This window comes from Pristis pectinata, chromosome 1, assembly GCF_009764475.1.
Source record: "Pristis pectinata isolate sPriPec2 chromosome 1, sPriPec2.1.pri, whole genome shotgun sequence".
NCBI lineage: Eukaryota > Metazoa > Chordata > Chondrichthyes > Rhinopristiformes > Pristidae > Pristis > Pristis pectinata.
This window is the reverse complement of record NC_067405.1, coordinates 82,614,310-82,626,929: the sequence shown is the minus strand read 5'-3', so window position 1 is coordinate 82,626,929 and position 12,620 is coordinate 82,614,310. Positions and strand designations below refer to the sequence as shown.

The 12,620-nt window shown below is 41.1% G+C and overlaps 1 protein-coding gene across 4 annotated transcripts in view; it reads right to left on the bottom strand.

Annotated features, from left to right (window-relative positions):
- The window catches only part of stard9 (StAR-related lipid transfer (START) domain containing 9), a 247,660-nt gene that overhangs the window by 67,231 nt on the left and 167,809 nt on the right, over positions 1-12,620 (bottom strand). For all 4 annotated transcript variants that reach the window (XR_007957336.1, XM_052028043.1, XM_052028052.1 and 1 more), the window contains exons 16-18: positions 10,860-11,039; positions 6,186-6,237; positions 722-859 (exon numbers count right to left, since the gene is read on the bottom strand). Coding sequence is in view for 3 of the 4 variants with exons in the window: in XM_052028043.1 (XP_051884003.1) it covers positions 722-859; positions 6,186-6,237; positions 10,860-11,039 (370 nt within the window). In the remaining variant the exon portion in view is untranslated. The remainder of the gene's footprint in view (positions 1-721; positions 860-6,185; positions 6,238-10,859; positions 11,040-12,620) is intronic.

The following is a 12,620-nucleotide window of genomic DNA, read 5'->3' as shown; positions in this document are numbered from 1 at the left end:
TCAGAGTTATGAATCTGTGGAATTCTCCACCCCAGAGAGCTGTTGAAGCAGAGTAACTGAATATATTTAAGGTGGAGGTTCACAGTGATTTAAACTACAGGGGGTATACGGAGAGCGGGAAAAGGTGGTGTTAAGGCATAGTTTGGCTCAGCTAAATTATTTTAATAGTGGAGCAGGCTTGAAGGGCCATCTCACCTCCTGCCCTTGCTTCTTAATTTTATAAAGTACTGGGGACAAAGCAATGAGGGTGTGACTGAGCAGTCTGGAAGGCCAAGGGAGCAAAACACTGAATAAGCATTGGTGAGAAAACATTTAGAGCAGAAATGAAAGGCCAGATATAATCATGAAAGGTAGATGTTAAGGAGCATAGCATAAGTTCAACAGAAAGAGTAAGCTTTAAGGAAGGTTATGCTAAAATAAAAACTGATATCTTGCTCCCTGACATCAGTGCTTGTACTGGAACAGTGCTGCATTTTTCTGCAGGTCCTCAAGCCCAGTGCTGGTGTGGGTTCAAGTCAGCAGCAGTATTGTCTGCCTTGAGTAACAATGACCTGAATTCCTTACCAAGAACAGTCTGTGATCAGAATAACATAAGAAAAAGGAAAGGAAGCAAACAGCAAATATTTCAGATTTGGTTGACAATATTCATTAGGCAATGTTTGCAGACATTCTGCACATTGTTAATGGGATATATTAGTGGTACAAGTAACAACTCCATTACCTTGTGACAAACGGCATGAATGGACAACATCCAGTTCATTGACAATGCACTGTGATCCTCCAATTGGTTCAAGTGTTACTACACCATTAGCATTGTGAATGATACAGTGTTCCTTCTCTACCCATGGACCCTGCAGAACTGAAATAAAGATAACAATTGTTGGTGCAAAAGACTTGCTCTCAGTAGGTTCTTCACCTCTTACAAAGTCTATTGTGGTGTATAGACTGACACATACGAGACCCGAGCAGTTGTGGACACAAAATCCCATCTTCACAGCAAGGACACCCTTGCACTGTTGTGGCACCAGATAAGTACCAAATGGATAGACTCAAACACATCTGGCAGCTCAAAACTGGGCACTGATGAGGCTATGGGTCATCATTAGCAGCAGGAAAGGTTCAGCACCACAATCTATAACCTCATGGCCTGGTATATCCTCACTCTCCAATTTACACAAGCCAGGGAATCAACCCTGGTTCAGTGAGGAGTACAGAAGGACATGCTGGGAGCAGGTTCAGATACACCTAAAAATAATGAGGTGCCAACCTGGTGAAACTGTAACGATATCCATTGCCAAACCGCATGTAGCACATAAAATTATCTCCCAACCACTGGGTCAAGTTGAAGCTTTGCAGTCTTACCGCATTTAATTGTGAATGGTGAACCATTAAACAGCCAGGTGGAATAGATGGATCTAAGAATATCCTCATCCTCAATGATGAGGGGGCCCAGCACAGGAGTGGTAGAGCCAAGGGTGAAGCACTTGCAATCATGTGCTGAACCATCTCAGCTTCCTTCTGAGATCCCCACCATCACAGCAGCAGGTGTTCAACCAATTTGATTAATTCCACATGATATCAAGAAATGGTTGAGAGGACTGAATTATAGCAGGAGGCTATGAGAGGAGACAACATCCCAGCAGTAGGGGCAATCTGTGCTTCAGAACCAGCTGCACCTCTAGTCAAGCTATTCCAGTACAGTTACAACACTGACATCTGTGCTCAGGTATGTCCTGTTCACACAAAGCAGGACAAATCCAATCTGGCTAATTGCCACTCAGTCAGTCTACCCTTAGTATTCAGCAAAGTGATGGAACGTGTCATCAAAAGTGGTATATTGTGGCACTTCCCAATAACAATATCACCAGAACCAAACACGGACCCAAGTGCTGAATTCCAGGGATGAAATAAGGGTGACTGCCCTTGATGTTGAGGCAGGATTTGATTGACTGTGGCAGCAAGGCACCTGGTAAAACTGAGGTCAATAGGTATCCAAGGAAAAATGGTTCAGTGGTTGGAGTCGTACCTCACACAAGAGGTGATAGTTATGGTTCTTGTCGATCACACATCCCAGCCCTAGGACCACTGCAGGACTTTTCCTCAGTATCTTACTCGCATCTTCAGCTGCTTCATCTCCTCCTTCCTACCATTCTGTGATGATGAGGAGATATCTGCTGATAATTGCACTATGCTCAATTCCATTTACAATACTCAGCATATGAAACAGCCCACGCCTGCATGTGGCAAGACCTAGAAAACATTCGTACATGGGCTGAGAAGTGGCAAGTAATTTGCACAGCAAAAGTGCCAGGCAAGGACCACATTCAACAAGAGAGAAAGCCTGACCACCTACCGCTGACATTCAATGGCATTATCATCACTGAGGTTTCCACCATCAACACCTTGGGGCCACCATTGACCAGAAACTCAAAAAAAAGCTGGATATCCATGTTTGAGTAAATGCTTCTTCCAGCAGGCGATGACTGCCCTCCTCTACTCTTGGGTGGGTCCCTGAACTATTGATGGCCTTGATAATGCTGAAGAATCCACACACAATGTTGACCAGTTGCTGGATCTCCCACACTCTTTCCATCTGTTCTTTAGGTCATGGATCTCCCTTTTGCACCTTGGCCTTCAGGTTCTTTAACCCCCTTGAGACATAATCGTATTTCCAACCCATGAACACCTTGCACTTGCAATTACTTAGTTCCTGGATCTTCTACTTGTTTTTCATCATGTTTCCCAGTAACAAAGCCAAGAAACTCATCGCAGGTGCTAAATATAGATTGAGTCATGTGGCCACAGAAACAGGTCCTTCAACCCATCATGTCCATGCTGACCATCAAATACCTATCAATAGTAATCCCATTTACCAATACGTGGTCCATATCCTTCTATGTGCTGGCAAATCAATTGCTCATCTAAAAGCTTCTGAAATGCTATGATCTGCTCCCAGCATAGACTCAGGCAGTGCATTTCAGATCCCCTCTAATTTATGTTGGACTTCAGGACATACCAAACACTGTGGCTCATGTTGGCTAGGTGTCATTGGGAAATTCTTATACCCAAATGAGATGCCTCTGATTATTCACATTTAACTACGCAGCTGCCTGGACATTACTGCTCTGAAGAACATTTGCTGTTTTGCAAAATGCTGATTTTAAACTCAACTTTCTGTACTGGTGATTCAGCAAGAAATCCTGAACATATATTTTAGTAAGTTTAGTTAGTTATAATTGAACAAAAACATTCCCTCTTAGCAGTAGTGGGGGAGGTTACGATCGCTGAAGCAGTGTCCTGACTTTAATGTCATTGGTTCAAACTTGAAGTTCTGAGAAATGCAACACTTGATGCACTGGAACTGATACCTAGGAGAGCAAATCCTTGGTTGGTAAGGTGCAGGTCGTCAGACCGTGGCTCCAGCTATGACAGTACAGGAGGCATCCTAGCAGTCGGTCAGGTACTAGTAAGACAGGGAAGTCACGGGTAAATAAACATCACTGAGAGCTGCTGATCTGGAGATTTAAGAGATTTATAACTCAAGGTAGCAACAGAGAGGTAATTTTCACCAGTGATTGCAACATCAATAGAATTTGCTCGCCTTTACACCCTTGCTGCTTTCCAGGTGCTGACTCAGGTGATGGGATTGCCACACCAAGCTCTGAGTTGCGATCAGCACTGTAGCATGGGGACAGAATTATCAGTGCACAGTAAAACAGAAGCTAGAAAGTCCAGTACACACACATCCCTGTTCTAAAGCTGTGTGCATGTTCAAGGGAAATAATTGATTAAATGATAGATAACATAAGCATGAAAATAACTGATAATAAAGAAATGCATGTTGAACTTCAGTTTGCTTTCACTTCACTGTTATTTATTACCTTACCTATGCTCAGAAACCAAACACACATATTGCTAGGAGACGTAGGAGTTGGATAACTGAAAATGGGGGAGGCATGACAGGAGTACAGTGAGTGTAGAGAAGTTCTTAACAAGATTAGGAGGGCAAAGAGGGGCCACGAAATATCATTGCTGGACAAGATTAAGGAAGATCCCAAAGCATTTTGTAATTATAGTAAGGGCAAGAGGACAATCAGGGAAAGAGTGAGGCCCTTTAGAGAACAAAATGGCAGTCAGTGTGGAGATAGAAGATGTAGGTACAGTCTTAAATGAATATTTCTCGTCTCCATTCATGAAGGAAAAGGAGAATTCAGGGAGGAAAATGGTGAAGTTCTTCAACACGTTATCATTAAAAGGAGGATAAATTAGACGTCTTAGTGGGCTTAAAAATAGATAAGCTGCACAGCCTCACAAAATGTGGCCCTAGCTGTGAGAGGAGGCAAGAGTTGCTGGTGTCCTCATAGATGGCTGCTATGTCCTGTACGATGCCGAGCTTCTTGAGTGTTGTTGAGGCTGCACTCATCTAGATAAATAGAGTGTTCCACCACACTCCTGACTTGAGCCTTGCAGATGATGGACGGGCTTTGGGAAGTTAGGTGAGTTACTCGCCACAGGATTATTAGCCTCTGATCTGATAGCAAAAGTGATACCTTTTTTCAAGAAATACCAAAGGGATAACCTAGGTAATTACAGGTCAGCGAGTCTAATATCAATGGTAGGAAAGTTATTGGAAAAATTCTTAATTAACCTACACATGGAAAGGCAGGAATTAATCAGAGATAATCAGTATGACTTTGGGGGAAGGTCCTGTCTAATTACTGTGACTGAATTTTTCAAAGACGTAACAAAGTGATGAGGGCAGTGTAGTTTTTATTATTTATTCAAGGGATGTGGGCTTCGCAAGCTGAGTCAGCATTTAATTGCCTAACCCCAGTTGCCCTTGAGAAGGTGGTGTGAAGCTGCCTTTTTGAACCACTGCAGTCCTTGATGTTTGGGTATATCCACAACGCTCTTAAGGAGGGAGTTCCATGATTTTGACCCAGCAACGATGAAAGAATGGCAAAATTCAATGATGGTTGTGCCATTGAATGTCAACTGATGTAGTCTACATGGAACACATGGGAGACTGGTCCGAAAGGTTAAAGGCCATGGGAAGGTTATCACTGGTCCAAAAGGTTAAAGGCCATGGGAAGGTTATCAAATTGGATCCTAAACTACTTAGTAATAGGAGGCCAAGGGTGATGGTGGGGGAGTGTTTTGTGATTGGAAGCCTGTAACCAGTGATGTGCCATAGGGAACAGTGCTGGAACCCTTACTGTTTGTTATGGATATTAAGGATTTGAATGTGAACGTAGGAATGTTTGCAGATGACATGAAAATTAGTGATGTTGTTGACAGGAAGGTAGTCTAAGGCAGAGCAATGGAAGATAGACTTCAAATCTTGATAAGAGTGAGGTGATGCATTCTGGGAGGACTCATGAGGCTAGAACATTTACAATGAATGGTAGAGCCTAGGGAATATTAAGAAACAAACATGCCTTGGTGTACAAGTCCAAGGATCTCCAAAGGTGGCAGCACAAGTAGATAGAATGGTAAAAGAAGGCGCAAGTGATGCTGGCCTTCATTTTCCTGTGCACAGAATACAAGAGCAGGGAGGGCTTGGTTCAATTTTAGCTGGGGCCTAACCAATGTTTTATAGAGGACTGTGTACCGTTCTGGTTGCCACACTATAGGAAGGACATGAATGCACTGGAGAAGGTACCGAAGGGATCCACTAGAATATATTGCTCTAGGACTCCATATTGCTGGGACGGAGTGTTTCAATTACGAGAGGCTGGATAGGTTAGGTTTCCTTTCCTTGGAGTTGAGGAGGCTGAGGGAAGACCAGGTTCAAGAATATAAAATTATGAGGAGCAAAGATAAGAAACTTTTCTCCATAACAGAGGTATCTAAAAACCAGGGGACACAGGTTGAGGGTAAAGGGTCGGAGATATAGACTTGAGGAAAAGTCTTTTCACTCATTAGGTCATTGCAATCTGGAAGACACAACCTGAGGTTGATACTTACACAACATTAGACAGTATCTAGACAAGGACTTGAAACACCAAGGCTTAGAAGGCTACAGGCTAAGTGCTGGTCAATAGTATGAGTATAGATGGGTACTTGGTCTGCATGGACACGGTGTGCTGAAGGCCCTGTTTCTGTGAGGTATGACAGTATGTATTGGATGTAGGTACACAAAAAAGGTACAACAGTTTGCATTCTAATACTTTTTTTGCACTTACCAATGTCTTGCTCTGCCTCAGCATCAATCCTCCCAATCTTTGTTATTCCTTCCTAAAATCATGAAGACATGCAAATCAGTCGCTTAAACCTATTCAACACAATTCTCAGAATTATCCCAGAAAATATGAACAAAAGTACTTTTTTCAGATTAATGAGATATATTACATTTGTATATGTATGTAAACATACTACAGAAAAGGCTATCCTTTAAGTCAGTGATATTTAGGTTGAAGATTGAAGTCCCAGTATACATACATACACACACACACACACACACAAATACAGAGGAACCCATATAAAGCTGCTTTAGCTCTCAAACTAGAGATATAGATCTGGCTTTCTTAATTTTTTTTAAAAAGTGAACTTCACAGGAGTTGACATACTGAGGGGTGCAGAACCACCAAGTCAAACAGAACAAGTGGGATAAACAGCACTAGTTTCTGCAGGTATCTTTCTAAATATACAACATAAAAAATGATGTGACAGTTACAATTTCAAAGATCAAGAGCCAGATCTCAGTTTTTTGTTTATATGAGCTACTCTAAACACTGAAAGCTTCAGTGTTAAAGCACCTTTGGAAGGGTTGGTGGAAGCAGTTTTAATAATTATTAAAAGGTAATTTGAATATTAAAGAGCAAAGAAACTGCAGAAGAATAGGAATAAATCAATGTCTTGGATTTTTTTTATATATATTCTCTTTAGGATCATGAACACTATAATAAAGTGAAATAAAACAACATGATGATTTTAAAATTATATAGCTGAAATATATTCTACTGATCACCTGTGCCAGCTTCAGACATTGCAAACCTTGCAACTGGTGCAGGAATCTACAACAGGGCAATTGTGAGACAATGCCAAACCAAGGAGTCAGTATCAACACACAAAGTCAGTAAACTTGGGCAGGGATCCTTCAGGATCCTGCCAAATGGAAAAGCAAAAAAAACTGCAGATGCTAGAATTCTAGAATAAAACCAAAAAATGCTCGGAACACTCAGCAAGTCAGGCAGCATCTATTGAGAAAGAAAGAATTAAAATTTCAGATCAATGAACCTTCATCAGAATTGGAAAAGCTAAATTAAAAGAATAATGAAGGTGCAAAGAATGGGAGAAGTGGAGAGAACAGAGGTAATGTCTGTGGTAAGGTGAAGATCAAGGTACCACAATTCCTTTTGGTACCCTCTGAGACAGGTATATGAATGCTGGTTAATCATGGCTGATCTGTTTGGAAACGAGCAAATTGAAAAAGGTGAAGAGATATCTGATGGCAGTGGAGAGAGAGAGAAAAAAAGACAAATAATGCTACAACTATGAGATGCAGATCATGGCAGTTGCTGGAAATCAGAGTTAAAGGAGACCGCTGTAAACATTCAGCAGATCAGATTACATCTGTGAAGAGAGAAGAAAGTGAGTTAATGTTACAGGTAGATGACCTTATATCAGACCTGGTCAGTTATGACTCAAACAGGAAAGGCTGGTTATCTGAAATTATTGAACCAAATATTCATACCTGAAGGCTGTAACGTGCTGTTAGAAGATGAGATGGTGTTCCTCGAGTTTATTGTGTGCTTTGTTGGAATAGTGGAGGCGGCCAGTGATAGAGGTCAGAGTAGGAGTGGGATGCAGAATTAAGGAGATGGACAGGTTCAAGCTCAGGGTTATCCCTGTAGACTGAATGGAGTTCTGCAATCTGCATTTGATTTCTTCAGTGCAGGGGAGACTGTTCCAGAGCACTGAATTTAATGCACAAAACTGGAAGTATAATGGATCGCTACTTCACCTGGAACGACACTTAATTGAGCAGTGTTTTTAGGGGGATCAGCAATTGTCTCTCCTCAACTGCTACCAGTCCTGCTGAGTATTCCCAAAATTTTCTACTTTTATTTCAGATTTCCAACATTTATAACACCTCAGGGAATATAATACCCACCCTCCCAAGATCCAGGGATCAAACAGTTCTTACAGGTAAAGCAGCAATCCATTTGCACTTCTTCCAATTTTGTGTATTGCTTTCAGTTCACAAGGGTGACCCTGAGCTTCCAGTCACCTGTCACTTTAATTCTCCATCCCTCTTCCAGTCCAACCTCAGTCTTTGGTCTCCTACACTAATTGACAAAGCTAACATAAGCTTGAGAATCAGCACCTCACCTTCTGTATGGGCATGTTGCAGTCTTTGGAGTTCAATACTGAATGCAACAATTTCAGATAAGCAGTCTTTCCAGCTCTGATGCAAGGTCATCGACTTGTAACATGAAGTCAGTGTTTCTCTTTCCACAGAAGCCGTCTGATCTGCTCAGTATTTCCATCGTTCTACTTCAGATTTCCAGCAATTATCATGTTCTACTTCTCACTGTTCCAACATGTTGTTTCTCTCCACTGCCAGCATCACCTTCTTTTATTTACACTTCTCCAAAGAGATCAGCTTTGATGGACTAGCATTCATTTTCATCTCTTAGACAACACCAAAAACAGTTGTGTCACCAGGACAACCTTGGTCTCCACCCTGTCAGATATTCCGTGTTCTCTCCATTCCTCTCCCACTCTGCAACTTAAAACATGCTCATTTCCTCACTACTCCAGTTGTGAAGATTTATTGACCTGAAACATTAACTGTTTTCTCTCTACCGATGTTCCATAAACCTCTGAGTGACGCCAATATTTTCTGTTCTATTCCTGCCAAATGGAAATTGGTATATTTATTTCATATAATTGAAATGCATTACTTTTTACAGACTGCCAATGTCACTGAAAACAACTAATGAATATTTAATCACAGCAAACGGTTTAAGTTTAGCAGGCACAACATGTGAAAGGACAACTGATCATCAATAGTATCCTTACTTACAGTTCAGCTGGTCCAATAGAAAGATAAACAAGTCAAAGAAAACAAGAGAAAAAGAAAGATAATTCAATGAAGAAAATATATGATGAATAATAATAATTTTCCTATAAATTTATTAATGTATAACCCTTGACCTCTTTCCATCACAGCCTTGTTCCCCTCCCATATTAGTAACACCAAAATGATTACTGTTTTTCTGAGCCTTCAACTTTCATTTCCATGAAAACTTCAATTCGAATCTCACTGCACAATCTCCTACATTAACTCATCATTTTCACAAACTCTAATACCTAGCCCAGGATAATTTCTGTCTCATTTCGTTGGCAACGAATAAATCAGATATATCCAAGAACACTGTGAAGCTAGAGAAGAAATTGCGGCAGACCTGCATCATCGTTAGCGATGGATGAAGTGCCAGAAGACTGGAGGGTGGTTAATGTTGTGCCTTCATTTAAGAGGAGCTGCAAAGAATAACCTATGAATGATAGACTAGTAAGCCTAACATCTGAGGAATAAGACATACAAGCATTTGGAAAGACAGGGGTTGATTAGGGATAGTCAGCACATCTCTGTGCATGGGAGATCATGTCTCACAAATTTGACTGAGTTTTTTTTAAGAAGTAGTAACCAAGAAGGTCGATGAGGGCAGGGTAGTAGATGTGGTCTACATGGACATCAGTAAGGTTTTTGATTAGGTTCGGCATGGTAGACTGCTATGGAAAGTTAGATCGCATGAGATCCAGGGAGAGCTAGCTTGATGGTAGGAAGAGAGGGTGATGGTGGAAAGTTATTTTTTTTCTGAACTGAAAGCCTGTGACTAGTGGTGCTACCCAGGGCTGTATATCAATGATTTTGATGAGAATGTACAAGGCATGGTCAGTAAGTTTGCAGATGACACTAAAATAGATGGTGTCATTGACAGCAAAGATGGTTGTCAGGAATTACAGAGGGATCTTGATCAGCTTAAGTGGGCCAAAGAATGGCAATGGAGTTTAAGTTGGATAAGTGCGAGGTGTTGCATTTTGGGAAGTCAAATGAGGGTAGGACTTTCACAGTGAACAGTAGGCCCCTGGGGAGTGTTGTAGAACAAAGGGACCTACGAGTATAAGTGCGTGCTTCCGAGAGTGGCATAGCAGGTAGACAGGGTGGTGAAGGCAGTTTTAAGTATAGAGTCAGGGCATTGAGTATAGAAATTGGGATGTTATGTTGCAGTTGTACAAGATGTTAGCAAGGCTACATTTGGAATATTGTGTTCAGTTTTGGTCCCCTGCTAAAGGAAAGGTACCATAAAGTAGAAATAGTGCAGAGGAGATTTACGAGGGTGTTGCTGGGACTCAAGGGACTGAGTTATGGAAAGTGGTTGAGCAGGTTGGGACTATTTTCATTGGAGTGTAGGAGAATGAGGGGGGATCTTAGAGACGTATAAAATTATGAGGGGCATGAATAGGGCGGATGCACTGCATTTCAACTACCAGGACGGTAGTCCTCATCATTGTAAGGATTACTAAAGGAAACATGAATTAACATCTATTTAAGTGTTAAACCTGATTGACATTATAAGTGAAACACAGAAATAACATCAACAGAAAAATAATAGTGCATTACTAAATTCCACAAGTATTGACAGTTTGCATTGAGGTACATCTAAAAGTTAGGTCTAAGCAAATAAGTACAGCAAAGTTTAAAGAGTAAATTTGTGTGACCCACTGTCTGCTTTACACTAACATAAGCATGAGAAGTCTTAATAAGGAGGAGGGGAAATTGTCAATAGGTGACCAAATATATTTTGAAAATGGAAACAAAATACATTGAATCAATCCAAAAATCTTACCCTGAGATGATAAAGAGAAACACCTGTGCTTAATATATCCTCATCCACTGCTATTAAATGAGGTAACTGGGAGACAACAATGACTCCAGTTTTCCTTCTGTTTATATTCACATAATATTCTTCCATGATTGCTTTTGTGTCTTTCCATCTGTCTGTCCAATCTTTGGTAAGCTGGTCCACCTAAGAGAGATTACAATAATACCTGGTGTCAGTATTTAATGCAACAAATTAATATTCGCTACAGAATTTTGAGAAGTGTGAGGGAGGGGTTTAGGACTTTGTTTTTGTTACAGAAAACCATCTCATGCAATTGCTGGAGATGCAAAACCTGCCCTTTTACCTCTTCCCACGGGATAAACCAGCAATTTATTTTCACTTCTTCCAACTTAGTGAATTGCATTCAGTGTTCAAAATGTGGGTTCCTCCACACCAGACAAATCAAATGCAGATTGGGTAACCACTCTGCTGAACACCTTTGCTCAGTCCGTAAGTGTGACCCTGAGCTTCCAATTTTCTGTCACTTTAATTCGCTGTCCAATTCCCTCTCTGATCTCAGTCTCCTTTATCATCTTTCATGAGCACCCCAAAGTACATTCTCTCTGTACTCCTCATGCTCCCACTGTTTCTAACTTAAACCCAACCATTTCATTGTTTTCCACTTTTCAAGTTGTGATGAAGGGTCCTTGACCTGAAACATTGATTATGTTTTCCTCCCCATTGGTACTGCCTGATTTGCTGAGTGCTTCCAGCATTCCATGTTTTGTAAGGGATTATAAAAGACAGAAGTTTGCAGGGCCAGATGGTCCTTGGTGTGTGTGTCCATGGATCACTCTAAGGAGGAGGACCATGAGGTAAATTTGTTCCATAATGTAAAGACACATGGAATACCTGCCTTTGTTGGCTGAGGCGCAGAGTACAAGAGCAGGGACATCATGCTAGAACTGTATAAAACATAACAGCAGTGTGCATTTCTGGTCACCAGATTGTCAGAAGATTGAAAGCATCGGAGAACATTTATGAGGATACAAGGATGTTGTCGGGGCTGCAGAACTACTGTATAGTCACGAGCAGAGGTCATCCAAGCTGGGCTGCTTTCTCTGGAAAGATTGAGGCTATGGAGATATTTAACTGAGGTGTTTGAAATCATGGAAGGCCTGAACAAGGAGAATAACCTAGCACCCTTGGTAAAGTGGACAATAAATAGGGAGGCTCAGACTCACATTAATCGATAACAACTGAGTTGAGGAAGGCAAAAATCATCCAGAGTTGTTGGAATCTGGAATTCACTAAAGGGCAGTGGAAACAAAAACAGGCATAACCTCATCACACTTTAGTACTTGGATGAGCATTTGAAAAACCATAGCCTAATTTAAAGTGAAAAATTGCAGATAATGGAAATATGCAATTACAGAAACTGTTGGAAATATTCAGTAGGCAATACCTGTGCCAGGAAAAGCAGAGAGAAAGTTTACAGTTGACGTCTGTCCATCTGAACTAGTAAAGTTGCAAATCAAACATGCTTTAAGTTGAGAGAAAGGGGAGGGGTGGAAAGAGCAAAGGAGATAAGTGTGTCTGGATGGAGATTAAGTGAGTTTAAATGATAAAAGATTGTTGTGCTGGCTAAGAGGTGGTAGTGAAGACGTGTTACCCACAAGTAATGTGTCTGGAGGAAATGCAAATAGTTGATATGAATAGTAACATGAGAGAGAGCGAGAGCAAGTATTGCTGCAAGGGCAGTTGCTGGAAATTTGAAATAAAAGA